Source organism: Mobula hypostoma, chromosome 9 (assembly GCF_963921235.1).
Source record: "Mobula hypostoma chromosome 9, sMobHyp1.1, whole genome shotgun sequence".
Lineage (NCBI taxonomy): Eukaryota > Metazoa > Chordata > Chondrichthyes > Myliobatiformes > Myliobatidae > Mobula > Mobula hypostoma.
The window spans coordinates 14,182,021-14,209,978 of NC_086105.1; the positions used below are offsets into that span (position 1 = coordinate 14,182,021).

At 41.6% G+C, this 27,958-nt stretch overlaps 1 protein-coding gene across 5 annotated transcripts in view; it reads left to right on the top strand.

Annotated features, from left to right (window-relative positions):
• The window catches only part of lin7a (lin-7 homolog A (C. elegans)), an 83,840-nt gene that overhangs the window by 50,068 nt on the left and 5,814 nt on the right, over nucleotides 1-27,958 (top strand). For 3 of the 5 annotated variants that reach the window (XM_063057753.1, XM_063057756.1, XM_063057757.1), the window contains exons 3-5: nucleotides 4,938-5,009; nucleotides 15,441-15,650; nucleotides 22,518-22,724. In XM_063057753.1, the coding sequence (XP_062913823.1) occupies nucleotides 4,938-5,009; nucleotides 15,441-15,650; nucleotides 22,518-22,724 (489 nt within the window). Of the gene's footprint in view, nucleotides 1-4,937; nucleotides 5,010-5,081; nucleotides 5,154-15,440; nucleotides 15,651-22,517; nucleotides 22,725-27,958 lie in introns of all 5 variants that reach the window. The other 2 variants (XM_063057752.1, XM_063057754.1) reach the window with 2 other exon arrangements.

Below are 27,958 nucleotides of genomic sequence, written 5' to 3' on the forward strand. Positions count from 1 at the left end.
AGTGAGAAAACAGAGCACCAAAAATCTCTTTTGAGCAGTTTGTTATCCCTCAATGCATCTTATAACAATTCCCTCAAGAAATGGGCCATCTTCCCTCAGGTCTATTGAAATGCACTAAAAGTGAAGATGTTTAGACGTGATGGGCCGAAGGGCCTGTTTCTCTGGTGAATAACCCTCTGATTTTGTTTTGTGATCATCCTAACATTTCAACTGCAATTTTGTTTTTTTTAAATCTTTCTGGTAACTGTTGCAAGATGCAAATTTTTAGTTGGATCCAATGGTGCTCCTCTCAGTCGATCCAAAGTTCACCATTAAGCTGCAGGAAAAAAAAATTAAACAATAATTTGTACAGAATCCAACAGTGCTGGAAATTAATTAGATTAGTGTTCAAGATAGAATGCTATTTGTTTTTGAAATAATTGCACCCTATTAAACTTATTCAGTCACTTATAATTTAGAGCATATTTGGAAATAATTTATTTTGCTGAAGTCTTCAGTGAGAACCATTAATATAATATCATAATGTGAGCCATTGTTGTAATATCATAATGTACCATCTACTTTGGAACACAAGCCAGTAATGTTTTTTCAAACTTTCACATTGTATATGAATCATTTAGAAGATTACACGTAAGGAAAGAAGAAGCTTATTACTGTATTGTACTGTAATTCTCCACATTACAATAATAAAAAAGGAGATAAATCTTTTGACTGAATTCAATACAAATCCATTACAATGGAAATTACCCAGACTTGCTATGCAAAACGGCGGGAGGAGAAGATGGCAGCGCGCCGCGCGTGCGCAGCTCTCCGGTGAAAAATGATGTCATATCTGTTAAATAGGGGCCATGGACAATTCTGATTTGATGGAGAATGGACGTGAAATCACAGAGGAACATCTGCAGAAATTTCTGAAACGCCCGTCCGCCGCTGCCGTTACTGTGTGGTCGGGAATCTTTTGGAGGATAGGCCTCAAAATCCCCGGCCTTGCCTGCTTTTGGCGACCGAGAAAGAGGTCGAATCGCTCGGACAGAGATGGCGCTCAGTACTCGATGTCGGAGAGCTGATCAGAGCTCGAAGTTTTTGGATGACTCAGAGTCGGATTGTGGTCGGCATGGCAGGGGGAGTTTTTCTTCCCTCTCCCGACTGCGTGAGATGTGGGACATTTGAGAAACTTTGAACTTTACTGTGCTCACGGCCTTTCTTCATCAAGTTATGGTATTGTGCACTGTTGTAACTATATGTTATAATTATGTGGTTTTGTCAGTTTTCTCAGTCTTGGTTTGTCCTGTGTTTTGTGATATCACACCGGAGGAAATAATGTATCATTTCTTAATGCATGCATTACTAAATGACAATAAAAGGAGACTGCGTGTCTTCATAATCTAAAAAACTGATGCAGGTCTTAGCCCAGTTACAAACTGATTTCTACAAAAAAAAATCATAAGAGTTAAGTGAACTTATCTTTGCAAAGATGACAGTGTTTTTCATCTGGATTATACCATTACCTTTGTAGCTGCTACAGCACCTGACTGCAGAGTCTGCAGATGCAGTATCTTTGCACATAGAATGAATGGGAAGTGAGTCTAGCAATAGGATAACTGTATGATAGCTGCCATGAAGGTTAAGAGAAGTGAGGGTTGGTTGTGGTAGTGGTGGGGCTGGGGGAAGGGTGTGCTGGTGGAATAGAGAGTTGGGAGGTCTTCATGTGTTTTCAGTCTGTTGGACTCTATGTAGTAATCCTCATTGATTGACCTCAAGTAATGGGAGCAGAGGCAGAAATCTGTTCTGCGGATGATTTTAACCAAGTCGACAATGTGTTTTGGCAGTCCCATGATTATGCAGCAAGGAAAGCTAAGGGACATGCCAACAGCAACATTAGTCTCTCGAGTGGAGCCCTTTAATCAATGTCCTCTGTCTGCCTTGCTGCAGTGATTGCTTCTTGTTTTCTTTGGAACTAGCATAAAGGTTGTACAACAGTGTTACAGCTTCTGCTGGTAAGATCGTGGTTAAACCCGACGCACGTTGATGGCACAGAAGCAAGTGTAGGCCAGTCAGCTCCTGGAGTCTATCCTGTCACTGAGTAAGATTTGGGCTGATCCAGTCTTGGCCTCAACACCACTTTCCCACTCTATTCCCATTTCCTCTCAATCCTTCATTATTGAATTATCTACCAATCACCACTTTAAATATATGTATTCTTTGCCTGCAAAACTCTTGGATAAATACCTCTGGAGATATGAAATTCTTCCTAATTTCTGTCTTAAATGGATGACCCTTCATAAACTTTGTGCCCAACCAAGCATTTTAAAGAAATAGGATTACAATGGAAGCGCCAATAAGCTCCAGTAAAGATTGGTGTACACTGGGGAACAAATCTTTCTTCCAGTTGTAAAGGGCAATATGTTTATGTATATAGAACTGAGTATTCTCATCAATAATTGAAGTGCCACAATAGTGTAGGTGCACATTCCTTTATCCGAAATTTTGAAACTCAAAAAGCTCCAAAAACCGAAGTTTTTTTCACCAACAGCTGACGTCACTCGGGTGTGACGTGGCAGCACTAGCAGAGGCCGCCAGACGTTAGTTGTGGCTCAGCGCTCTGTTACGTACCCCGTAACTGGGTTGCCAAACCAGCAGAAATGGATCACTCAGTTGGAGTCTGGAGTACTAGAACTAAGAAAGTTTTATTAAAGAAACAAGCAACACAGTAATCGAAAGGATAATAAATGCAACAATTCAACAATGATAACCACACATGTGCACAGAATTAAGATAACAGCATCAATCAAGCTCTATCGTTGTCTAGGGGTTAAATGACCAATTTCAAAATGACTCAAAGTTCAGTCCAGTTTGTAGTTCAGTTCGCAGTAATCGTTGCCATGGCGATGGACAAGGTGGGGGAAGAGAGACAGAATAGGAACAACTGATCATTCAGAACACTGCTTCACTCACAGACCAGCGGGATGGCTCACAAACAGCATTTGGGCGGGTCCTTGGTGATGTCACCTGAGGTCACCGACTGTGACCCCTCCTCCAGATGCGGTCGATCCTCTGCAGTGAACCCGGCACCCAGGCAAGGGCGGACACACACCGGGTTCCCGCTGATCGTACCTTTCCACCCTGTGCGTTGTCCGATACTTCTCACCACTCGTGAGAGGCGCACCGCTTCCAGGGTCTCGTTACCTCGGGTGGCGTGTGTGTCCGTCTTAGCGAACCTGTCCCTTTTTATCCCCCTGCTGGGGTATCGCCTGTCCATCACTTCAAACAGTTCAGGGTTCAAAGGGGGGGGAGCCGCTCCAGACAGCTCTCCCTCCCACATCCCTTCATTACACATCTCCAGACGCTGCTCCATTGTTCCTTATCTCTCCTTCCCCTGAGGGCAGGTGGCAGACCAACTGCTGATGCCACTGATGCTAGCCCAGGCCAGCAAACATCTTAATTTTATGTGTAATCTCGTAACAGCTCGTACTGGTTACACGTGCATTTGCTGTTCGCTGATATTTTGTGTTCACTGTTGACTTTGTGTTTAATTTCACTGTGAAAATGTCAAAAAGAGCTGCAGATACCCCTATGGGTAACAATCAGAAAAAGAGAAGGAATCTTCTCTATCAATAACGCAGAAAGTGGAGTTATTGCAGAAGCTTGATTGTGGTGTGTCTGTGCGGCGTCTTACTGAAGAAAATAGTGTCAGAACTACCACTGTATATGATTTAAACACACAGAAAGACAAGTTACTGAAGTTTTATAGTGACAGTGATGTTCTACATTTATTCCAGTAAGTTGTTTACCATGTGTTTGATTTGGTTCGTTTGAAGCTGTATATTTTAATGTTTTATTGAATGTTTTTGTCAGAAATAAAATTTCTTCCTGTCATTATTCCCTAAGCAATACAGTATAACAATTATTTACATTGTATTAGGTATTATAAGTAATCTAGAGATGATTTAAAGTATATGGGAGGATGTACGTAGGTTTGGTGTGCCGCTGGGTCCTAAAGTCCACTGCATTGAGACAAGTTAAATAAGGGACTTGAGCATACGTGTTTTTTGGTATCTGGGGCGGGGGGGTCTGAAATCTGAAAAATTATGAATTCCAAAATGCAACTGGCCCCAAGGATTTCGGATAAGGGACTGTGGACCTGTAGTGGTCAGCTATTACAACTCAGGGTGTTGGAGTTTGGAGCTCAATTCCAGTGTCCTCTGTAAGAACATTTGGACGTTCTTCCCGAGTGCATGGATGTTTTCTCTGGGTGCTCTGGTTTCCTCCTACAATCCAAAAATGTACAGATTGATAGGTTAATTGATCATTGTAAATTGTCCTGTGATTGTCTAGGGTTAAAATCAGTCATCCAGAAGGGCCTGTTCCATGCTGTATTTATAAATAAAAGTTTTAAAACGAGTATTATACATCAGCAATGGTGTAGTATGACCCACTTTTTCTCATTCATATTTCTATCTCTTTCTCTTTTTTACTTTTTTATTGTTGCATCCCATTTTCATTTTTCTTGGTTTCCTATTCTTCTGTTTTCTCCCAATCTCACAAACCCATTTTCATCTTCTGATTCTCTTTATATCTCATTGCGTCTCGCACTGTGTTACATTCTTTGTCAAATACCTTCTAACCAGAATTTCTCTTCTTTGTTCAGAGGTGGGAGGAGCCCATTGTCTCGCTAATAATCCTGGACCAGAGAATGCTCAATATTGGACAATAAATATATTTGAAAAATTGTGCTCACTTTAAGGCAATTCAATAAAGAGCATATTAATTCCTTCATTATTTACATATAAAGTCAAAATGTCCATAAATATGATTTAGGATAAATGACAATTGAAAAGCAAAGCAATTCTTTTATGATAAGCTTCAAGTTCTTAAGATTTGTACAGAAGTAAGTCATGAGTAATTTATTTGTGCCTAACTTGCTAATAATTTTTCAGGTTTATCAGTACATGCATGAGACAATAAACATCAGTGGCTGTCCAGAATTCAGAGCTCGTGCAACGGCCAAGGTATGCGTTGTGGAAGTACTGGTTGATGTGTTGTATCTGTGTATTTTAATTCTGTGTACATGTGTATTTCAGGTGTTCGAGAGTATATATGAGAATTTAGACATCAATGGCAGCCCAGAAGGTAGAGCCAGTGCTACTACCCAGGTAATAACATTAACTGGAGCCCGTGTTCATAATGATACTCTCTGATTAGATTAAGAAAATCCTTTCATTGTCAATTGTTTTCAACTATTTGCAATTCAGCATTTGCAGTGCTGAACTAAAACAAAAATCAATGCATGATAACTGTCACAAGAGGACAGTAAAAACCATTTTGCAACTTTTATATAAATGCACCAAATTTGGTCTGGTCACTTCTGGGCTTACCAGACAATTCTGTAATGATCTTGATCTAGTTTTGCAGAATTTAGCTGTACTTTCCGTAAACTGATGATGAAGTTTGCTTACGAATGCATTCATGGTAATAAATATCAATGGGGATGAAAGCTGTCATGTGAACTCTTTTTAATGGGCTCTACATATTTTTGCTTTTCATATTTTACACTTCATTAGATTGAGTTTACTGGACTTGGTGACACAGTGGCTTTGCTTCTGAGTTTTGTTTGAGGTTGCTTAATTTGTTGCCAGGGCGCTATAAAATCATAGAAACATAGAAAACCTACAGCACAATACAGGCCCTTTGGCCCACAAAGCTGTGCCGAACATGTCTTTACCTTAGAAATTACCTAGCGTTACCCATAGCCCCCTATTTTTCTAAGATCCATATACATATCCTGGAGACCCTTAAAAAACCCTATCATATCTGCCTCCACCACCGTTGCTGGCAGACCATTCCAGGCACTCACCACCCTCTGCGTAAAAAAACTTACACCTGACATCTCCTCTGTACCTACTTACAAGCATCTTAAAACTGTGCCCTCTCACGCTAGCCATTTCAGCCCTGGGAAAAAAACCTCTGGCAATCGACATGATCAATACCTCTCATTATCTTATACACCTCTATCAGGTCACCTCTCATCCACCGTCGCTCCAAGGAGAAAAGGCCGAGTTCACTCAACCTATTCTCATAAGGCATACTACCCAGTCCAGGCAACGTCCTTGTAAGTATCCTCTGCACCTTTTCTATAGTTTCCACATCCTTCCTGTAGTGAGGTGACCAGAACTGAGCACAGTACTCCAAGTGGGGTTTGACCAGGGACCTATATAGCTGCAACATTACCTCTCAGCTGCTAAACTCAATCCCGCAATTAATGAAGGCCAATGCACCGTCTGCTTTCTTAACCACACAGTCAACCTGCGCAGCAGCTTTGAGTGTCCTATGGACTTGGACCCCAAGATCCTTCTGATCCTGCACAATGCCAAGAATGAACCACTATCAAAATGAACCACTTCACATTTATCTGGGTTGAACTCCATCTGCCACTTCTCAGCCCAGCTTTGCATCTTATCAATGTCCTGCTGTAAACTCTGACAGCCCTCCACATTACCCACAACACCCCCAACCTTTGTGACATCAGCAAATTTATTAACCCATCCCTCCACTTCCTCATCCAGGTCATTTATAAAAATCACAAAGAGTAGGGTTCCCAGAACAGATCCCTGAGGCACACCACCGACCTGCATGCAGAAAATGGCCCGTCCCCAACCACTCTTTGCTTTCTGTGGGAAAGCCAGTTCTGGATCCACAAAGCAAGGTCCCCTTGGATCCCATGCCTTCTTACTTTCTCAATAAGCCTTGCATGGGGTACCTTATGAAATGCCTTGCTGAAATCCATATACACTACATCTACTGTTCTACCTTCATCAATGTGTTTAGTCACATCCTCAAAAAATTCAAACAGGCTCGTAAGGCATGACCTGCCTTTGAAAAAGCCATGTTGACTATTCCTGATCATATTATGCCTCTCCAAGTGTTCATAAATCCTGCCTCTCAGGATCTTCTCCATCAACTTACCAACAACTGAAGTAAGACTCACTGGTTTATAATGTCCTGGGCTATCTCTACTCCCTTTCTTGAATAAAGGAACAACATCCGCAACCCTCCAATCCCCCAGAACCTCTTCTGTCCTCATTGATGATGCAAAGATCATCACCAGAGGCTCAGCAATCTCCTCCCTTGCCTCCCAATTTATCCTGGGGTACATCTGGTCCAGTCCCGGTGACTAATCCAACTTGATGCTTTCCAAAAGCTCCAGCACATCCTCTTTCTTAATATCTACATACTCAAGCTTTCCTGTCCGCTGTAAGTCATCCCTACAATCGCCAAGTCCAGGTCATTGGGTATATTTAAGGCAGTGGCTGATTGATTCTTGATTAGCCAGGACATGAAGGGATACGGGAAGAAGGCAGGAGATTGAGGCTGAGAAGGAAAATGGATCAGCCATGATGAATTGGTGGAGCAGATTCGATGGGCCAAATGGCCCAATTTTGCTCCTATATCTTCTGGTATTATTATCTTATTGCTTTTGGATCTTAATAGACATCATTTCTGCAGAATATATTTGCTAAGGGCATGAAGTGCAGTTTGCTATTACATTGATTTGCTTAACTTTTTGAATTTTAAAGAGCTCATGAAATATCAATATAGCCATGTTCAACAGTTATGTTGGAACTTCTCTTAGCCATTGTGGGAATTGCGCACAGGTGCAATGGAGTGATGCTCTGTCGGTTTCATGGAACCTATAGGTTCCTCATGAGTATCGTACTTCTATATGTCTACCACTTTGTTTTTGCCACTTTTCCACAGCTCTGTTTGTCCAAGTGCTAAATGTAGAATTAATGTTCAGCCTCTTACTATGAGATCTAGCTGGAGATGATAAATATGCTGTCAGACTTTGCTCTCTTCTAGCAAGCTGCTCATTAGTTTGGGACAATTCTGCAATGTAAGACTAACCTGTGGCTTCCATTCTTTAACATAATCTCTCCAAACACATCCATCCTCCCCTCCATTCGTAAGCCCATTCATCAGATAAACGTCCTTGCTCCTTGTATCCTGCTGGCTGCTTTTCTGTTCATCTCCTCCCTCTCACCCAACCAGCCAAACCCTTCAAGACTTTTCTCTGCCGTTGCTTTGGGCTCCCATCATTCTTCAGTTTTCTCCAATATTCTCTCTTCTTCTCCATTGGATCCACCTTCTGCATTGTAAATCCTCTTTCCTCTAAGCTGAAGACCACCCATATTTCACACCTAGATCATATGCTGCTGAATTGTTCTCTCTCATTGGGTCCAAGTAGTATCACCCCTGCAGATGGGCCAACATCATCCTCTCCAAGAAGAACAGCCTTTGACCCTTCGTTCTTTGCCCTACATCTAGCCCTTCTTTCCTAAGTCATAGTAGATTGTACCAACTTCCTGTCTTCCTTAAATCTCTAAGTTTGAATCTCTTCAATTGTCCACACTTCTGCACAATACCAAAAAGCTTCTATAAAAGTTACAAACACTCCACTTAACTGTGACAGAGATAATCCATTGCTTCCCAGCATTGTTGGCCCTTCTGCAATCTACAAGCACACGGTTTTCCATCTGTTTCATTATTTATTGATGGAGATACAGCGCGGAATAGGCCCTTCGGCACCTTCAAGTTGTTCTGCCCGACACTACCCAATTTACCCAAGCCTAATCATCGGACAATTTACAATGACCAATTAACTTACCATCTGGTATGTTTCTGAACTGTGAGAGGAAACCGGAGCACCTGGAGGAAATTTATGTGGTCACGGGGAGAATGTACAAACTCCTTACAGACAGTGGTGGGAATTGAACTCGGGACGCTGGTATTGTAAAGTGTTGTGCCAACCACTGCGTAACGGTGTTGTCCCCAATGTGTTTAACTGTGCCCAACTTGGTAGGACAACTCTTTCTGTCTTTCTTTACCTTCCCAACCATAGCCAAAGAATCACCAACAATAACTTCTCTTCCAAATCTTCTATCATTACCTCTGAAAAGATTAGATTATCTTTATTTGTCCCACGTACATCAAAATCATCAGTGAAATGCGACATTTGCATTGTCGTTTTGTGATGTGCTGGGGAGGGGGCAGCCTACAACTATAGCCACACTTCTGTGACCAAGATAGCATGCATACAACTCACTTACCCTACATGCACATTGTTGCAATGTGGGAGAAAACTGGAGCACCTGAAGAAAGCCCATACTGTCATGGGGAGAACGTACAAGCGCCTTACAGACCGTGGCGGGAATTGAACCCCGATCAGTGTTCACTGGCAGTTGTAAAGCAATTGCACAATCCGCTACGTTACCATGCCAATTACTCTGCTGTCCATCTGTGATCTCAACATACCAACAAACCTATGATGCAATCTCCTCACACTCCAGTAAATGCCAGATGAATATTAAATGAAACCTGATTTGTCATCTGTTTGTTTGACATGATGAAGAGAAGGGAACAATAAACCGTGAAGATCTGTATAGTAGGTATTGTGGGTCAGAACTGAAGTGATTAAAGATATTGTCCAACAGTAAGTTTCATAACATGTTTAAGGAGTAAGGTTTCATTATGAATTAAAGGAAAATCAAGCATTGAACTCTAAACATACAATAATTGTTAACAAGAATACATCCAAATTCTGGAGGGAAAATATCTCTCTACCCTACTGCCTGTTGTGGCACTGGCGTTTAGGGCAGCAGTGAAGGTCCTCCATCTCTGGTGGTGTTCAGGGCTTCCTTCATCATGTCAGTAGCTTCCACTCCGTTTTCACTACTGTCAATCATGCAGGTCCTGGGTGGAGACTCAGGAATACCATTGTACAGATGTAGAAGGGTTCTTCATTGCTGTTCCCGTAACAATTTTGTTTTACCAGTAGGGTTGCTAGCCTTGAGCTGAACGCTCAAACCTGGAGGACTGGTGGACCACTCTTGGTCTGTCCTCTACCCTTTGACCTGTTTGGCATAGTGACCCTACCAACAGCCAAAGCATAAGGCCTTAACTCCAGCCAACATAGCTTTCTAGGCCATCGAGGCACATAAGCCTCCAAGCCCAACAACAAGAAAGTGGTCCTCTTGGAGAGGAGGGAAAATATACCTGCTGTTAATTTTGCTTTTCATATATCTAAATGAAATCCCATTTTGTTTATAAATTTTAAAAATTTGTTTGATGAATTCTCTTTAAAGGTCACTGAGGTTAGAAATACCGCCATGTGGAATATAGTCTCATGCACCATAAGATAGCTTTTATCTAAAAACCCATCTCCTGGTGGGCAGAGGTGTAGGGAAATTGTAATGCTGTGCTCTACATGCCTGATCCACTGGAGGATAAAGATCTTCTTAGTAAGTTGAAGGGGAGTTCCGATATCAGCCATTGTTGCGGAGCCTGGCAGCAAAGCAAGCCAAGCAATATCCTGTGATGCTCTCAGTGTCTCCACTTCCCTGACATTCCACTTATTTCTTTGTAGAGATCCTGACAATTATGATTCTTCCACTGGTTTATCACTTTTGGTGGTATAATATTGTAACGGCCATCGGGCAATTGGGATTTCCTTTCTCCATTAATGACTTGAGAGTGGAACTGAGTTACCACCAATACTTCAGAGGAGATTGTGATGCATTCTCCCCACTTCTCAACTTTGCAACTAATGCATGGGGTTTCCCCTAGTCGCACTCAGAAAGCTTTTCTCCCCTGCATTAGAGTACTGATCTTTCTGTCATGGGTTCTCTGTGCATGCAGTTTCACTGTGTGTTTTTAAGTGCTGAAAAATGCCTTGTTTGTACTTAATATTCATTGAATTTTAACTTGAATACTTTGAGTACCATTATTGTGCTTTTCCTGTGTCATCCTTTAAGTCCTAGTTAGGGTTCTGAGACCTTTCTAACCCATTAATTTGGTCTTCAAAATGCATTCTATCCGGTGTTTAAATACCAGCCAATGTTTTTAAACAATGAACAAACTTTAATACTCGTAGAACAAAGATTATTGCTGACTCTGTGACTTGAGATATAATTATTTAAGCTTTCACATTCCAGCAACTTAAAGCATGACAATTGGTTTGAATAGCAACTGGAGTATATATTAAACAAGTGACTGTGTGGGTGACTGTATTTACAGTGGATACTGGTTATTTGGGACACTTCGGGACCAGTGCATTTTGGCTCAATTAAGCGTCTGCCCCAATTAGTTTCATGGAAAGTGATAAAAAGGTATAATACAAACTACCATTTAACTGAGAAGCAAATTATTTCTTTAAATGAAATGCAGAACAAATTAGAACACTACCAATAAACAAGTACTACCAGTACTATAAAACTGTGTATTAGTTCCAAATAGTTAACAATGAAGGAAATCAACCACTGTATGCTGCTGTGTTCTTTTGATTGACTGTAAATGAACAAAATCAGTGTATCACCTAGTGCAGATAATGGGCAGTCTTCATACAGTTCTTTCAACTATTGCATTTCCAAATCTTCATTTTCATTGTAATTTCTTTGTTGTTCCTAACCTGTTGGGGTAGTGAAATCATTTTATTTTCACTACCAGCCGTTTCTGGCATCTGTAAGCCTGAATATTTGAAACTGCAGTGAGCAAAACAGTTCTTAATTGTCTTACTGCTTATATCGCTCCAACTAATAGTGAAAAAAAGATTGCTTTTGAACAGAAACACACACAACTGACACTATTTAAAAACTCACACAAAAAATGCTGGTGAATGCAGCAGGCCAGGCAGCAGCTAAAAAAAAGAGAGAAAAAAAGGGGGAAAATTTTTAAATATATTAAATAAATAAATAAGGGGTGGGGTGTGAATGGGAGGAGGGGCATTAACAGAAGTTAGAGAAGTCAATATTCATGCCATCACGTTGGAGGCTACCCAGACGGGATATAAGGTGTTGTTCCTCCAACCTGAGTGTGGCTTCATCTTGACAGTAGAGGATATATTTTCCCCCCCCTTTTTTTCCCTTTTTTCTCCCTCTGTCCCTCTCACTATAACTCCTTGCCTGCTCTCCACCCTCCGGGCTCCCCTCCCCTCTTCTCTCTCTCCCCAGACTTCCCCTCCCATGATCCTCTCCCTTTTCCCTCCCCTCCTGTCTTCTCCTATAATTTCGGATCTCCCCCTCCCCCTCCTCCTTTCAAATCTATTACTATCTTCAGTTAGTCCTGACGAAGGGTCCCGGCCCGAAACGTCGACTGTACCCCTTCCTATAGCTGCTGCCTGGCCTGCTGCGTTCCACCAGCACTTTTTGTGCGTTGCTTGAATTTCCAGCATCTGCAGATTTCCTTGTGTCTGCCTATTTAAAAACTGTTCACTTGAAGAACAAAGTAGTGTTTAACATCCACACAGCTGCAGTGACTGAAGCTACTTAGAATCTGTTTGGCAACAGTCTCTTGTCCTAATTAAGCGGCATAGTGTCCCAGATAAATGAAGTAAGTCCTGAATAAAGAGCTGCCCCAGTTAACTGGAATCCGCTGTACTGTGTTTTGCACATGGTCCCGGGGGATGCTGTTTTAGCTGTACGTAAGTGTGTGGTTGAATGGCAATTAAATATGAATTTGAACTTGAAATTATAAGGCTATAGGTGCTAGAAATCTAAAGCAAGGACAGAAAACCCAAAATGCTGGAACTGCTCAGCAGGACAAGCCCATCTGTAGGAACATTTATTTTTGTTTTGATTTTATTCATATATTAGTATGCCTTAGAGCTTCAACAACATTGTCAAACATCTCCTGCATCCTGCATAATCTATAGATCAAAGAAAAATCTGACATTTCAAACAGCACAGCTGTTGCCATTATACTGTGATTCGCTCACAGAGAAATAATAGTCATCTTGATTTTAGTTACATCTGAACCATGTACTAAGGAAAATCATAAGCCTAGAAATTAATTAGTGCTGGCGAACCTGTTCATATGTGGTTGTTCTGGGCATGGTTTCGTCACGGCAACAGTCAACAACATCTGAGGCCCAAAAGCTCCTAAGGCCACAGGAGCTATTGAACGTCACCTACACAGTTAACTCCACACCACACGGGATTGAGGATAATGTAAGAGAAGTCTTAGGTCAGTCTGAGAGTGTGCTTAGATATGTGGTTTCAAATGAGGGAGAACCAGGATTGGAGAGGGGCATTGTTGTGGGTGGTGGTGGGGGGGAAATAGAACTAGGGATTGTGGGTCAAAATAGACCAAGTGTTGGATTCGGGAATCGATCACAGGTCAGCTCAAAGGTCAATCAGAGGTTGGGGCAAGTGTCTGGGAATTCAGTGATAAGATTGGAAAGTTGTGTTGCTGGGCTGGAAGGAGGCTCAGAGGAGTGCAGATGAAATAAGAGTAGGCCTTAAAAATGGCTTTTCAATTGCTGCAGGTACATTTCAGAACAGTATCATTCCATGCTCCTCTAACATAGAAATTGCAATCACCATTGCAAGTGTAAATCATGGCAGGCAGTAACCAGCTGAATTTCTGGAGATGTGTGCCTAGAAGCCATAGCCATTCTAGAAATAAATAACATACCATCTCAGACATCCCACCTCTCCTGGAAGATCCGGGAGTCTCCCGCATATCGATAGTGGCTCCCTGGCGCCCGGAAATTATATACGATATCCCGGAAATAGATTTCTTTGAGAGGGAGAGCGAGCATCCTGATTGGTCTCTCTTTGTGCTAGGAGTGGTCCCCAACCACTGGGCCGCGAGGAAACAATATGATTTGGCGATATGAAACCATGTGAGTCAGCTGCACCTTTCCTCATTCCCTGTCACGCAGTGTTGAATTTTAACACAGGCGAGGTCATCTGTGACCCAAGACGTGCAAAGGAATAGGCCCGTGACCCATTTGTGAATGTTTCTGGTGAATCATCCATATCAGCGCGGGAAGATCAACTCCTCGAGTTTGCAAATGACGGTGGGCTGAAAAGTATGTTTGACATAACATCTCTGCCAGCATTCTGGATCAAAGTCAAGGCTGAATATCTTGAGATTGCCACAAAATCACCGAAAACGTTGCTTCCATTTCCAACATACTTCTGCGAAGCAGAGTTTTCTACAATGAATGCAACGAAAACTAAATTGCGGAATAGACTGGACATAAGGAACCCCCTTCGAGTATCGCTGTCTCCCATCACCTCTCGATAGGACCGTCTTGTTGCAGGAAAACAAGCCCAGGGTTCCCACTGATTCAGCGATATTGGTGTGTTGCAATGATTTTATATGTTCATATGGGGAAAACATGTGCTGTGTGTTTAATATCCAAACGTTAGTTAAAATGTTTGGTGCTCTTAACTTATAAGTGATTTATAATTCAGTGGTCCCTAACCTCCGGGCCGCGAAGAATACTGAACAGCAGTGGCCGGAACACACCTAGCACATCTTTAAGAAAAAAGCCAAAATAAACAAGCTAATTAATTAGGTGCTGCCCGGCACGTAAATGTCGGCCCAGATCAGAGGTGATTGCCGATTGCGTCGCCTCTAATCTGGGCTGACATTTATGTGCCGGGCAGCACCTAATCAATTAGCTTGTTTATTTCAGCTTTTTTCTTAAAGATGTGCTGGGTGCATTCCGACTACCGCTGTTCAGTATTCTTCGCGGCCCGGAGGTTAGGGACCACTGTTATAGTTGACTTATCACTACATTCATGCGAGGAAAATATGCGCTGTGTGTTTAATATTAAATTCGTTAGATAAACCCCTTTAGAAACGAAATTGAGTGTATTAACTACTTATGAGTGACTTATAGTTGACTAATTGCCTATATTCCAGTGGCGTTTAACACCGCACCCCCCCCCCCCCATCGGCCAGTCCGCAAGAATATTGTCAATATTAAACCGGTCCATGGCTGGGGACCCCTGATTTAAACTAGCTGGCTAGCTGCCAAGGAGCTATGCTATTGATGTCCTACATGATGAGGCCAAACTCCCTGTAGACTTGCTTAAAGTTGAAATAGAATAAACATGATAATATAATATAACATAAGTACATATTTTAATGTCACATTTGCTGCATGTACCCAACTTGGTTTACAGATTAGACAAAATCACTAAACAAAGTATTGCATACACCCTTGGAGGTCGACCAGGCGGTGGGGAGGGGGGGGTGGGATATGGGGTTGCGGGGGGGCAGGGGTGCTACCTCCCTGAAATGAGTTTTTGCAGCCTGGGATGTCTGCCATCTGTATATAAAACCATCATACAAATTTCTAGGCCAGAGTATGTTTTTCACTTAACTCAGAACCTGTCTTAAGTTCAAAGCTTAAATGTGCAGTGCTGATAATTGTTCTTACTATTTGGGTACCGTAATAAAAATGTATTTTTTGGAGGCATTATGATGAAAATTTAGCCATTTTAATTATTTAAAAAATGCCTAATGAAAGCAATACATTGAGAAGAAAAATGAAGCTGTAGTTATTAACCACAATGGCATTGACTGTAAATAGCTAACTGCAGTATTTCCTTTTATTTCTCAATTCTTTAACTTTAAATTCTCCTTTGTTTTAGGCTACAGTTGCTGCTTTTGCTGCGAGCGAAGGCCATTCTCATCCGCGTGTTGTGGAATTACCAAAAACTGATGAAGGCCTTGGATTTAATGTGATGGGTGGAAAAGAACAAAATTCACCGATTTACATCTCTCGCATTATTCCTGGGGGAGTCGCAGATAGACACGGGGGCCTAAAACGTGGAGATCAGTTGTTGTCTGTCAATGGAGTGGTAAGTCAATGGGACGGTGGTTTTGTAGAGGGAATTATATTGAAGTAGTGAATCATTTCAGAATAATTAATATTTATCAGCCTGATATTTAGGATGAGAAATAACAGCAAGGCATTCAAAGGGCGACAGCACTGCAAGTGCATACTTGAGTTGTTAAATGTGAGAATCCAGAAACAGCTTTTATTAATTCCCTGTAATAGAAACAGGAGATGCTGGGAATACTCATTAAGTCAGGGAGGTTCCGTGGAAAGAGAAATCGCAATGATATTTCACACACAAAATGCTAGAGGAACTCAGCAGGTCAGGCAGTGTCTGTGGAGAGCGATACAGAGCCAACGTTCTGGGCCAAGGCCCCTCATCAGGACTGGAAAGGAAAGGGGAAGAAATCAGAATTCTTTCCAGTCCTGAGGAAGGGTCTTGGCCAGAACAGCCATCTGTTTATTCTTTCCCATGGGTGCTACCTGACCTGCTGAGCTCTTTCAGCATTTTGTGTGAGTTACTCTGGATTTTCAGCATCTGCAGAAACTTTAGTGGTTATTAATGTTTCAGCTCAGACTATTTATCAGAACTGGGAAGGAGATACCCAATATTTTACTTCCGAGAGTAGGGGGAAATTGTGAAGGGTTTGTCAGAGCTGGTAGAAATTTGACACCAACCATACATTCTCTTCCCCTTTCTTTCAGCATTTCAGTGCTTGGTCCTTTTGACATTTCCTGGTTCAGCCACTCCCACAGATATTTTAGATTAGATTATGAGGACACTCAGTCCTCGTTTATTGTCATTTTGAAATGCATGCATGCATGCATTAAGAAATGATACAATGTTCCTCCAGAGTGATATCACAAAAAAAACAGGACAAACCAAAGATTAACACTGACAAGACCACATAATTATAACATATAGTTACAGCAGTGCAAAGCAATACCATAATTTGATAAAGAGCAGACCGTGGGAACGTCAAAAAAAAGTCTCAAAGTTCCGATCGACTCCCGATAGTTCCCTATAGCAGGCGGCAAAAGAGAGAAACTCTCTCTGCCATAAACCTCCAGGCACTGACAACTGTCAGTGCATTGGAAGCACCCGACCACAGCCGACCCTGAGTCCGCCCAAAAACTTCGAGCATCCGACCAGCCCTTCGACACCGAGCACCGAGCGCCATCTCTGCCGAGCACTTCGACCCCGTCCCGGCCGCTGAGCAACAAGCAAAGCCAAGGATTCGGGGCCTTCCCCTCCGGAGATTCTGGGTCACATAGTAACAGCGGCAGTGGAAAAGGCATTTCAGAAGATTCTCCAAATGTTCCTCCGTTCTCTCACGTCTGTCTCCATCAAATCAGGATTGTGCACAGCACCCTACTTGACAGATTACAGATATCGTTCACCGGAGTGGCCGCGCAAGCTGTGTCGCGTCGCCATCTTCTCCTCCTCTACCTAACCTTATGACAATAACTCTCCCCCTCTAACTTTTCAATCCTTCTTTTTACACCCCTGACTTCTTGCACTACATCCCACCTCACCAATATTACCACCCCCATCCTCTCTCCAATCTCTTCAAACCTCCGAAAGCCAACTTCGCACCACCATGATCTCCCATTAACTCTCCTCCCTAGCCACCTCACTTTCCAGAAGCCCTGTCATTTGTCCTGCTAGCTAACAGCATTGTTAATGTTTACCGGGGGTCCACTTTTGTTGATATCTAACGACACCTATGACGGGGAAAGAGGAAATCTGAAACAGAGGTTGGTAGTTTAAAATGGGAAGATTTCTCCAGCTTGTTGCTGACCACAAAATACAGATCTCACAAATTTGATAAGTGACAAAGATGATTCATGATGAAGGATTGGTCAATATTGCTTGCGTAGAACCTAACAAAGCATTTCACAAAGTACCTCATAGTAGTCTGGTCCAGAAGAGTTAGTCACATGAGATCCATGGTCAAATGATCCATTGGATCCAAATTTGGCTTGGTCATACAAGATAGAATGCAATAGTGGAGGGGTGTTATTCTGACTGGAAGTCTATGATCAGTGATGTTCCACTTGGATAAGGACTGGGACCTCTGTTCGTTATACTGTGGATTCTGGTTATTTGGGATACATCGGGACCAGTACATTTTGGCTCAGTCAAACAGCTAACCCAATTAGCCAAAGTTTCATGGAAGGTTCCCCATGCAAGGCTCATTCAGAAAGTAAGGAGGCATGGGATCCAAGGAGACCTTGCTTTGTGGATTCAGAATTATCTTGCCCACAGAAAGCCAAGAGTGGATGTAGATGGTTCATATTCTGCATGGCGGTCAGTGACTGGTGGTGTTGCACAGGAATCTGCTCTTGGACCACTCCTCTTTGTGATTTCTATAAATGACCTGGATGAGGAAGTAGTAAGATTGCCGGTGACACAAAGGTTGGGGGTGTTGTGGTTAGCCTGGAGGGTTGTCAAAGGTTACCGTGAAACATCGATAGGATGCAGAACTGGGCTAAGAAGTAGGCAGATGGAGTTCAACCCAGAGAAGTGTGTGTTGCTTGAAATTCCAGCATCTGCAGATTTCCTCGTGTTGAAGTGTGAAGTGGTTTATTTTGGTAGGTCAAATTTGAAGACAGAATATAGAATTAATGGTAAGACTCTTGGCCATGTGGAGGATCAGAGAGATCTTGGGGTCTGTGTCCACAGGACACTCAAAGCTGCTGCACAGGTTGACAGTGTTAAGAAGGTGTATGGTGTGTTGGCATTCATCAACTGTGGGATTGAGTTCAAGAGCCGTGAGGTAATGTTACAGCTATATAAGAACTTGGTCAGACCCCACTTGGAGTGTTCAGTTCTGGTCACCTCACTACAGGAAGGATGTGGATACTATAGAAAGAGTGCAGAAGGGATTTACAAGGATGTTGCCCGGATTGGAGAATGTGCCTTATGAGAATAGGTTGAGTGAACTTGGCCTTTCCTTCTTGGAGCAATGGAGGATGAGAGATGACCTGATAAAGGTGTATAAGATGATGAGAGGCATTGGTTATGTGTGGATAGCCAGGGGCTTTTTCCCAGGGCTGAAATGGCTAACACAAGGGGGCATAGTTTTAAGGTGCTTGGACGTAGTTACAGAGGGGATGGCAGGGGTAGGATTTTCATACAGAGAGTGGTGGGTGCGTGGAATGCATTGCCGGCAACGGTGGTGGAGGCCAATACAATAGGGTCTTTTAAGAGACTTAGATAGGTACATGGAGCCTAGGAAAATAGAGGGCTATGCGCTAGGGAAATTCTAGGCAGTTTCTAGAGTAGGTTACATGGTTGGCACAACGTTGTGGGCCAAAGGGCCTGTAATGTGCTGTAGATTTCTGTGTTCTATGTTCTGTTCTTGATTCTCATGCCTCCATAGTCTCTTCAGCCGCCTCTTTCAGGACTCTGGAGTGTACACCATCTGGTTCAGAGACTTTACTACCTTATGACTTCCAGTTTCCCAAGAACCTTCTCTCCAGTTATGGCAACTTTACATACTTCATGTCTTCTGACAGCTGGAACTTCCACCATACTGCTAGTGTTTTCCACAGTAAAGACTGATGCAAAATAGGGTTCCCCTGGTCCTCACCTACCACCCCACCAGCCTCCGGGTCCAACATATTATTCTCCGTAACTTCCGCCACCTCCAACGGGATCCCACCACTAAGCATATCTTTCCCTCCCCGCCTCTCTCTGCATTCCGCAGGGATCGCTCCCTACACAACTCCCTTGTCCATTCGTCCCCCCCATCCCTCCCCACTGATCTCCCTCCTGGCACTTATCCGTGTAAGTGGAACAAGTGCTACACATGCCCTTACACTTCCTCCCTTACCACCATTCAGGGCCCCAAACAGTCCTTCCAGGTGAGGCATCACTTCACCTGTGAGTCGACTGGGGTGATATACTGCGTCCGGTGCTCCCGATGTGGCCTTTTATATATTGGTGAGACCCGACGCAGACTGGGAGACCGCTTTGCTGAACATCTACGCTCTGTCCGCCAGAGAAAGCAGGATCTCCCAGTGGCCACACATTTTAATTCCACATCCCATTCCCATTCTGACATGTCTATCCACGGCCTCCTCTACTGTAAAGATGAAGCCACACTCAGGTTGGAGGAACAACACCTTATATTCCGTATGGGTAGCCTCCAACCTGATGGCATGAACATTGACTTCTCTAACTTCCGCTAGGCCCCACCTCCCCCTCGTACCCCATCTGTTACTCTTTTTAATGCACACATTCTTTCTCTCACTCTCCTTTTTCTCCCTCTGTCCCTCTGAATATACCTCTTGCCCATCCTCTGGGTCACCCCCCCCCCGTCTTTCTTCCCGGACCTCCTGTCCCATGATCCTCTCGTATCCCCTTCTGCCTATCACCTGTCCAGCTCTCGGCTCCATCCCTCCCCCTCCTGTCTTCTCCTATCATTTTGCATCTCCCCCTCCCCCTCCAGCTTTCAAATCCCTTACTCACTCTTCCTTCAGTTAGTCCTGACGAAGGGTCTCGGCCTGAAACGTCGACTGCGCCTCTTCCTATAGATGCTGCCTGGCCTGCTGCGTTCACCAGCAACTTTGATGTGTGTTGCTTGAATTTCCAGCATCTGCAGAATTCCTGTTGTTTGCAAAATACTTATTATGTTTGTCTGCTATTTTGTTGTCCCCCATTACTACCTCTCCAGCATCATCTTCCAATAGTCCGATATCCACTCTCGCCTCTCTTTCACACTTTATGTATCTGAAGAAACTTTTGGTATCCTCTTTAATATCATTGGCTAGCTTACTTTCATATTCCATCTTTACCTTCTTAATGACCTTATTAGTTGCCTTCTGTTGGTTTTTAAAAGCTTCCCAAACCTCTAACTTCCCATTAATCTTTGCTTTATTATATGCCCTCTCTTTGGCTTTTAAGTTGGCTTTGACTTTTCAGGTTAGCAATGGTTGTGTGATCTTTCCTTTAGAATACTTCTTCCTCTTTGGGATGTATATATCCTGTGCCTTCCTAATTGCTTCCAGAAATTCCAATGGTTGCAGCTCTGCTGTCATCCCTGCCAATGTTCTTTTCCAATCAACTCTGGCCAACTCCTCTCTCATGCCTCTGTAATTCCCTTTACTTCTCTGTAATACTGATACATCTGACTTCAGCTTCACCTTCTCAGATTTCAAGGTGAATACAATCATATTCTTTCCCCGGGGGTTCTTTCACCTTAAGCTCCCTAATCAATTCTGTTTCATTGCATAATACCTGATACACAATAGCTGATCCTCTAGTGGGCTCAACCACAAGCTGCCCCCCAAAAAAACCTATCTCATAGGCTCTCTAGAAAACCCCCCTCCTGTAATCCAGCACCAACTTGATATTCCCATCTACCTACATATTGAAATAACCCATGACTATTGTAACATGGTATGCAAAAGATGTTTTAGTTATATTCTCTCTAGGTAGCTTCCAACATGATGGTATGAATATCGATTTCTTCTTCTGGTTTAAAAAAAATTCCTCTTTCTCACTTCTTCTATTCCTCATGCTGGCTTCTTCCCTCTTCTCACCTGCCTATCACCACCCCCGATTCCTTCCCTTTCTCCTATTGTCCACTGTCCTCTCCTATCAGATTCCTTCCTCTGAAGCCCTTTACCTTTTGCACCTGCCTGACTTCACCTGTTACTTTCTAGCTATCCCTCTTCCACTCAACCCACCATTTTATTCTGATGTCTTCCCCATTTCCAGTCCTGAAAAAGTGTCCCGGCCTGAAGCATCAACTGTTTGTTAATTCCATGGAGGCTGAGTTGCTTCAGCATTTTGTGTGTGTTGTAGACTGGTGAATAATTTGGGCAGAGAAATGTAGATGTAATTTAATCTGGACAAGTATGAGGTTTTGCGTTTGGGAGGTCTCTATTCTAAGAGAAAATACATAGTAAACAGCATTGATATACAGAGGGATCTTGGGGTGTAAGCCTAAAGCTCCAGAATGTGACAACACAAATGGATAGCTCGATAAAAAGGCATATGGCTTACTTGCCTTCTCATTTGTGACACTGAGTATCAAAGCTGAGAAGTTGTTTTGCCATTATGTAAAACTTTGGTTGGGGCACATCAGAGGTATTGTGTCTAGTTCCAGTCACTGCACAAGAGCAGGGATGGGGAGGGTTTGGAGAGAGTACAGAAGAGGTTCACCAGGATGTTGCCAAGATTGGAGTGTACTAGTTGTTGGGAGAAGTTGGGCAAATTTGAATGGCTTTCTCTGAAGCATTGCAGGCGAGTTAATGGAAGTACAGTATGTACAATTATGAGAAATATGGATAATATAGATCGTCTTGTCCCCAGTGTGAGAATATAAGGTACTAGAGCGCATAGATTTAAGGTGAGAATGGGAAATGTGCAGGCAAAATTTTTACATAGAGAGTGGTAGGTGTGTGGAAACGTGGTAGAAGTGGATAAAATAGCAATGTTTTAAAGCCCCCAGACAGACTAATGAATAGGCAGTAAATAGAGGGATGTGGACTACATGTTGCAGATGGGATTAAGTAGATTAGTATCATTGTTGAAGCAGACATGATAAGGCAAAGGGCTGTGTTTCTGTGCTGCACTTTACTATGTTCTATGTGTTGTTATGCAATTAATTCAAAGGTAGGACAACCTCTCATCTTTTCCCCCATTTTACCTCAGTTCCATCCTAAACATCTGCATTCCCCTTTCTTTTAAAGAAGCAAACCTTTTCTAAGTAAAATTAAACAAATTTATGCTTAGGGCACTGAATGTTTTTTTCTGGCTCCATTGCCTCTGGTTGAGGAGATGAATGTGGAGGATATACCGTTTGTAAATGAAACGTCTTTATATTACACAAAGGCCTTTGCTTTGCGATTACATGCGTACTGCTCCAATTTGCAGAGTGTGGAAGGGGAACACCATGAAAAGGCAGTGGAATTGCTGAAGGCTGCTCAGAACAGTGTGAAACTGGTGGTGCGTTACACTCCAAAGGTGCTGGAAGAAATGGAGGCGAGATTTGAGAAACTGCGGACTGCCCGACGCAGGCAGCAGCAGCTTCTGCTCCAGCAGCAACAGCAGCAGCAAGTTCAGCAAAATCATATGTCATAGGTGAGAGTATTGAAATTATCTTTCAACCTCAAAGTTCAAGTACATTTCCTCAAATTGTGGTGCAAAATCAAAAGCAAGTCTTATGAGTAGCGAACCACACAATCTTTCAGAGTAAAGAAACAATGACATAGGTCCTTCCACTGGCTATGGAGCAATGATCTAAGTTATTAGGAGATACAACGGAAATGTTGTTCAAAAGTTCAAAGTAAATTTATTATCAAAGTAAGTACACTGGATTCCGGTTAATAGGGACACATCGGGACCAGTACATTTTGGCCCAATTAAGCAACTGCCCCAATTAAACGAGGTTTCATGGAAATAGTTAAAAAGTTATTAAAAAAGACAAACTGAGTAACAAATTATGTATTTAAATGAGATACAGTCCAAGTTAAAATCCTAGCAATAGTACTACTACAGTACTATAAAATTGTGTATTAGTTCCTAGTAGTTATCAACGGAGGAATTTATCCAGTGTATGCAATGAAGAAAATCAGCACAGGCACCTATTTAAGATAATAGACTGCCCTCATACATGCTATCGACAATTGCATCCTCCAAATCTTCATCTTCATTGTAACATTCAACATAATTGTCCGTAGTTACCTTCATATTCTTCATAGTTCCTTATCAACCTCGTTGAAGTATTGAAATTGTTTGATTTTCACTTCTGGTGTTTCTGGCATTTCCAGGTTTGAATGGTTGAAGCTATAGTGAGCAAAACAGTTCAGAATTATTGTACTGCTGATTTCTCATCAACTATTACTGACAAAAGTCAGTTTCATGAAGACAAACATACACAGCTGTCAGCCAAAAGTTGATTTTAATGATTGTTTTATTATTGCAATAGCTGAAATGCTGGATTGAAGAAAATAAGAGGGAAGGAACTGTGGGTAGATGAATGAATTAGGATGAGGAAGAGCTAGTTGATTGAAAATCAGAAAATGCAGAATTAGTTAGTAGGTCAGCCAGTGCATCTGTACTGAGAGCAACAGGCAATGAAGGTCACCAACTGCAACAGAAAGAGGAGAGCAAGGAAGAAGGCAGAGAAGTTTGGAAGTTACCCAAGTTGAACAGAAAAGTAAGAGAAATATTGAAGTTAAATGTAATAAAAATGACATTAAAATTTCAGTGGAAATATCATTGATAAATACTGTTGACACTTTCAAGTTGAAAATGGGCTACTACCTAGAGCAACTGGTGAAATATGAATGGTTGGGCAAGAACAAAACTCTAATTTAGATTTCTAAGTCAATAACTGAGGGGTGAATGGAATTAGGAATGCTTTACAAGAACAAACTGCATGACTTGGGCTTCACGATTAAATCAGGCTCAATTATTTTGAATATCGGGAGGTATCCACCTATTTAGTACCAAGGAGAATGCTGTTATATGCTCAAAACGTTAATAATCGTTATTCATTTTGTCTCTGAATTCCATTCAGACAATATTTCATTTAAATTATTTTAATGATTTTCACTACATTGCTTTTTCAAAGCAGATTCCTTGCTAATAGATTTTCAACTTTAAGCTTCAAAGCATTTTCAAAGTAGAATACTTGCCACCAGCTTTAGTTAGTGTAAAGAAATCAAGCAGATTTTCTTTCATTTCAACCCTCATTTGTTTAAGAATAATTGAGCAAAGAAACTTCAGCAAAGGATCTTATCTGTTCCTCCATGGCTTCGAATATCTTGTATCATTCCAACCGCTTGAAAAATAAATATATTTATTCACATTGCCAAAAATGTTTAAATTCTCATTCAAAACTCTTTATATTTCTGTCCATGAAGCCCAGAATTATCAAAATAAGCAGTTGTTAGAAGATTGCTGTCAAAAATTTGCCTCAGGATAGTCAGGCAGTCAGACAAATGTGCCAATCCCTAGAGAACGTTACTGTGAGTACAAATTCATAATTAAAATAAAGATTATACATGTAAGTATATATCTTGAGGGTCACTGGAGAAATCACAAATCATCAAGTGGTGTGAGCAGTTTTTTCATTGCAGCTGTATCTCACTGTACTTGTGCTTATGACAATAAATTTGACCTGTGTTGTAAAATCGAACTTAACTAGTATTCTAGTAGAATGGGGGCATCTTTCCCACTTCCTTCTCAGTCCTGAAGAAGGGTTTCAGTCGGAAATGTCGACTGCTTACTCTTTTCCATGGATGCTGCCTGGCCTGCTGAGTTCCTCCAGCATTTAGTGTGTGTTGTTTTGGATTTCCAGCATCTGTAGAATTTCTTGTGTTTATGATTAGCTAGAATCGAGTGCATATCATATTTGTCTGTTCAGTTGAACAGAATTTAATATCTCACTAAACATTGTAGTAGTTATTAAAATAAATACAAACTCAAAATATTTATTTTGCAATTTGCAATTTTATTTTCTAATATCTTGCTCTAGGTTCATTAATATCAGAACAAAGGAATTTGATAAAGTCCCACATGGGAGATTAGTGGGCAAAATTAGGCCACATGATATTGGGGGCAGAGTACTGACATGGATTGAAAATTGGCTGGCTGACAGAAAACAAAGAGTGGCGATTAACGGGTCCCTTTCGGAATGGCAGGCGGTGACCAGTGGGGTACCGCAGGGTTCAGTGCTGGGACCGCAGCTGTTTACAATATATATTAATGATTTAGATGAGGGAATTAAAAGTAACATTAGCAAATTTGCCGATGACACAAAGCTGGGAGGCAGTGTGAAATGTGAGGAGGATGTTATGAGAATGCAGGGTGACTTGGACAGGCTGGGTGAGTGGGCAGATGCATGGCAGATGCAGTTTAATGTGGATAAATGTGAGGTTACCACTTTGGTGGTAAGAACAGGAAGGCAGATTATTATCTAAATGGAGTCAAGTTAGGAAAAGGGGAAGCACAACGAGATCTAGGTGTTCTTGTACATCAGTCACTGAAAGCAAGCATGCAAGTACAGCAGGCAGTGAAAAAAACTAATGGCATGCTGGTCTTCATAACAAGGGGAATTGAGTATAAGAGCAAAGAGGTCCTTCTGCAGCTGTACAGGGCCCTGGTGAGACCACACCTGGAGTACTGTGTGCAGTTTTGGTCTCCAAATTTGAGGAAGGACATTCTTGCTATTGAGGGAGTGCAGCGTAGGTTCACAAGGTTAATTCCTGGGATGGCAGGACTGTCATATGTGGAAAGATTGGAGCGACTGGGCTTGTATACTCTGGAATTTAGAAGGCTGAGAGGGGAACTTATTGAAACACATAAGATTATTAAGGGATTGGACACACTGCAGGCAGGAAGCATGTTCCCGCTGATGGGTGAGTCCAGAACCAGAGGCCACAGTTTAAGAATTAGGGGTAGGCCATTTAGAAAGGAGTTGAGGAAAAACTTGTTCACCCAGAGAGTGGTGGATATATGGAATGCTCTGCCCCAGAAGGCTGTGGAAGCCAAGTCTCTGGATGCTTTCAAGAAAGAGATGGATAGAGCTCTTAAAGATAGCGGAATCAAAAGTTATGGGATAAGGCAGGAACTGGATACTGAAAGTGGATGATCAGCCATGATCACAGTGAATGGCGGTGCTGGCTCGAAGGGCCGAATGGCCTACTCCTGCACCTATTGTCTATTGTCGATAATTATATTCAATAATTCTTTTTTGGACCATTGCTAATTATTTGTAATGAATAGAAAATAAAATTAAAGTCTTGTGACTTTTACATTTTTTTCCCACAGAAAATTAATGCTTTGACAATGTGGTTTAAAGCGTCCAGTGTTCATAAGTCATTTTATAAAGCCTTGAAAACTTATTACCTGTTCAAAGACTGTTTCCATGGTGAGCCAATCCAATAGAATTAATTAGGTAGTCCACATCATTTGAAAGGGATCAGGAATAGGGGATGAAATGTCGAACTTGGTTTCTGTTTTAATTGCATTCTACAGTATGTACAAAAAGATTATTGTAAAACAAACAAATTGTCGCAGTTACTTGATCAAACCAACATCGCATTGAGACTAGGCGTGGGAGGTGAGGTGGTTCTTAATCCTGGTTGACGCATCTTCTGTGCTATCCAATAATAATAATATTCAAAGTCAAAGAAATGTATTTGATCCTTTATTAAGAAACTAGCAAAAACAAACAATCTTGAAGTGATAAAAATAATGAAACTAAAACTAGAAACTAAAACGTAATTAAACAAAGTTAAACACAAATAGTTAAACAAAATTAAACGGTCAACAAAAAGATATCACAGCCAGAGATGTCTGACTCTTAACTAACCAGAATGACTCTAAAAAACATGAACATGTAATTAAAGCTCTTCACTTTGACCACATCCCCACCCACGTGACTGACTACCATAATAAACAGAACAAACATGCAACAGGCAACACAATGCAGATAGGAAACAGATACATCCTATGGCCTCAGTCCGTACTAAGTCTTTAAACTCACCTTTTTTTCCTCTTTTCCGAGGTACCAGACAAGGTTGCCCTCTTAGTCCTTTATTATTTGATATTGCATTAGAACCTCTTGCAATTGCTATTCGAGAATCTCCAAATATTATTGGTATAACTCGTGGTTTAAAGTCCCACAAAGTATCAGTCTATGCTGATGATTTACTTTTATATATTTCTAATCCTCAAAAATCTATTCCTGCTGCTTTAGATTTATTAGCACAATTTAGTCTTTGTTCAGGTTATAAGTTAAATCTTGGTAAGAGTGAACTTCTTCCGATTAATAGGCAAGTCCCCTTATATCAAATCTTCCCTTTAAGTTGGTTAATAATCATTTTTCATATCTTGGGATTAAAGTTACCTGTAAACATAAAGATTTATTTAAGACTAATTTCCTACCCTAAATCGATCACATTACTCAACTTTCATTTAAATTGTCTCCATTTTATTTAACTTTGATTGGTCGTATTAATGCTGTTAAGATGTTTATTCTTCCAAAAATCTTATATGTATTTCAGGCACTACCGATTTTTGTTCCCAAATCCTTTTTTGATAAAGTTGACTCTAAAATTTCTTCATTTATTTGGCAAAATAAAAACCCGAGATTGGGTAAAATACATCTACAGAAAGCTAAGAGAGATGGAGGTTTTGCATTATCTTACTTTAGATTCTATTACTGGGCAATTAATATTCGACATATGAAATTTTGGCTACTTCATCAAGATACACTATCCATCCCTAAGTGGGTAGTATTGGAATTACAATCATCTCAAGGTTATGCACTTGGCTCCATTTTAGGTTCTTCTCTTCCTTTTGAT